Here is a 2,781-nt window from a genome sequence, read left to right on the forward strand (position 1 = left end):
ACACACACACACACACACACACACACACACACACACACACTTACCGGTCCTCTCTCCCCACTGCACCACAGCAGACGAATAAATAGGTTTCCTTTGTATCAGGTTTTATTGCTCAGACCCCTTAGGGTCTGGGTTTGCTCTCCGTGGTGCTGCGGACGCAGCCCCTCCTGCCAGCGGGTTAGCGAGGGGACGAGAAACCTGTCGTCCTGCACCATTCCACGCGTGCGCCTCAATTCTTTCCCCCTCCCACCCTGCCCATGGCCCAGCTCACAGCTTCCATGGGAACTGGGCCGAGCCGCCTTCCAAGCCCCCTTGCCAAATGTGCAAACTTTTAAGGTTCTGGAGAGGTCTGAAAATAGCACAGACGACTCCAAAGGAACCCAAACTGAAGACCCGTTCGCGCGTTGAATCTGAATAACTGACCCGTAACCTAGACTATAGCGGCTGGCATGTTAGGAGAGCTCCCCCGCCTACTCCAGCCCGCGCCACGCTCGCCAAGAGGGCGAGCGAACCCCAACCCCTCACCCCATCCATAACCAGCCATTTGGGCCGCCGGCGCGCAGCCTTGGAACCCGGACGGGCGGCGCAAAGACGCCGCGCGCGGCTGCCCAAACTCTGCGCACCGAGGGCAGGCGGTGCGCAGCGCGCGCGCGCGGGCAGGCGGCGGGTGCCACGCGCTGCAGGTGCCCCGGGAGCCGCCAGCACCAGCAGGTATCGCCAGCCGAGGCATTGTCACAGCCTCGGGGACCGCGAGGGCCCCGCCTCCACTTCACCCCAGGACTCTGGACGGTAGGAAAAGCCCCAGCGAGGTCGGGGGCCGCCGCTGGGCCCCACGCCTCCTCCCCGCCGCGCCCCGCACTCGGTGATTGGCTGGCGCCTCGGGTCCCTGGCACGCGCCTGTGGATGTAGTTATAAGAATCTTCGCGTGCCGACCCTCGGCTGCAGAGAGGCAGCCCGCAGCCCTCCCGGTGTAGTGCGGGCGCCCGCCAAGAGCGCAGCGGCCGCGGGCTCTCCAGGGAGGCCCGGGGAGGGGCGGGCGCTGGAGGCCGGGGGTAGAGGGGGCGGCAGCCTCACGACCTCCGGCACACGAGCCAGCCAGCAGGAAAGGACAGGGGGGCATTGCTGAAGCTGCCAGAACCTCAACTCCCAACTTGGCCAGAGGCGTCCCGGGCCCTCGGTGGGTCCCCGGGCCACGGCGCAGAGAGAGCATGGACGCCGTGCTGCTGGAGCACTTCCCCGGGGGCCTGGACGCCTTCCCGTCCCCCTACTTCGACGAGGAGGACTTCTTCACCGACCAGTCCTCCAGGGACCCGCTGGAGGACGCCGAGGAGCTGCTGGGGGACGAGCCGGCCGAGGTGGAACTGCTCAGCCACCAGCTGCAGGAGTACTGCTACCGGGACGGGGCGTGCCTGCTGCTGCCGCCCGCGCCCTCGGCCGCCCCGCCGCCCTCGGGGGCCCCGGGAGAACCCGAAGACTCCGGCAGCGGCGATTACTGCTGCGGCGCGGGGGTCCCCCCAGGCGGCTTCCCTTACTCTCCCGGCTCGCCGCCCGCCTGCCTCGCCTACGCGCGCGCCGCCTCGGCCTCCGTGCTGCCCCCCGGGGCCCGGCTGCGCGGTCTGAGCGGGGCGGCTGCAGCGGCAGCGGCTGCAGCGGCTGCTGCAGCGGCGCGGCGACGGCGGCGGGTGCGCTCCGAGGCGGAGCTGCAGCAGCTGCGGCAGGCGGCCAACGTGCGCGAGCGGCGGCGCATGCAGTCCATCAACGACGCCTTCGAGGGGCTGCGCTCGCACATCCCCACGCTGCCCTACGAGAAGCGCCTCTCCAAGGTGGACACGCTGCGCCTGGCCATCGGCTACATCAACTTTCTCAGCGAGCTGGTGCAGGCGGACCTGCCTCTGCGCGGTGGCGGCGCGGGCGGGGGCGCGAGCGGCGGTGGCGGGCGCCTGGGCATGGACAGCCTGGGCAGTCAGGCCCAGAAGGTCATCATCTGCCATCGGGGCACCCGTAAGTGCATCCCCCGGGCGGCCCGGGGAGACGGGGCTGGAAGATGGGCCCGCTGCGCTCCCCCAGAGGGGATGGAGGGTGGGTTTGGGTGGAGCGCTCTTGGGCACTGGTGGGTTCGCATGTCCCACTTTGACCGGCCACTTTGACCGTGACTTCCTCCCCTTCCCCGGAGCGCTGTTCCAAACTGGCAGTCCCTGGGATTTCTCTAGGGGATCTCGGAGGCCCCCTGGGGGTGCATTGAGGTTGGATTTGGCCACTCATGGTTTGTTTTCTTCTCCTACCTACCACTCCAGGCTCTCCCTCCCCCAGCGACCCGGATTACGGCCTCCCTCCGCTGGCTGGTCACTCTCTCTCTTGGACTGATGAAAAACAACTCAAAGAACAAAACATTATCCGGACAGCCAAAGTGTGGACCCCAGAGGACCCCAGAAAACTCAACAGCAAATCCTCTTTCAACAACATAGAGAACGAACCGCCTTTGGAGTTCGTGTCCTGAGCCCCGTTCCGCTCCTTCCCGGAGTCCCCACCCCACCCCACCCCCTCACTCACCCCCAGCTCGACTTGTGCGTTTGTACGTGTAAATACCTATAATAATGTAATTTAAGAATCACATGTTTTCTAATGGCAATCAACTTATTTATTTATTATTCTGTAGAGTTAAGGATATAAGCGATCTCTCTTAAATATATAATTTATATAATTTATCTTGATTTGCTTTGGTTAAAAAAATATATGCAATAGCTTTTGACTCTCCCCCCCCCCCGTTTCCCAGCACCTTCC

At 64.7% G+C, this 2,781-nt stretch overlaps 1 protein-coding gene across 1 annotated transcript; it reads left to right on the plus strand.

Moving 5' to 3' along the window:
- The first annotated feature begins 1,208 nt into the window (after positions 1-1,208).
- PTF1A (pancreas associated transcription factor 1a) lies at positions 1,209-2,497 on the plus strand. The gene is made up of 2 exons (XM_049777810.1): positions 1,209-2,001; positions 2,295-2,497. The coding sequence occupies exons 1-2, from the start codon at positions 1,209-1,211 to the stop codon at positions 2,495-2,497; spliced, it is 996 nt and encodes a 331-aa protein (XP_049633767.1).
- The last annotated feature ends 284 nt before the right edge of the window (positions 2,498-2,781 follow it).

Source organism: Suncus etruscus, chromosome 7, assembly GCF_024139225.1.
Source record: "Suncus etruscus isolate mSunEtr1 chromosome 7, mSunEtr1.pri.cur, whole genome shotgun sequence".
Lineage (NCBI taxonomy): Eukaryota > Metazoa > Chordata > Mammalia > Eulipotyphla > Soricidae > Suncus > Suncus etruscus.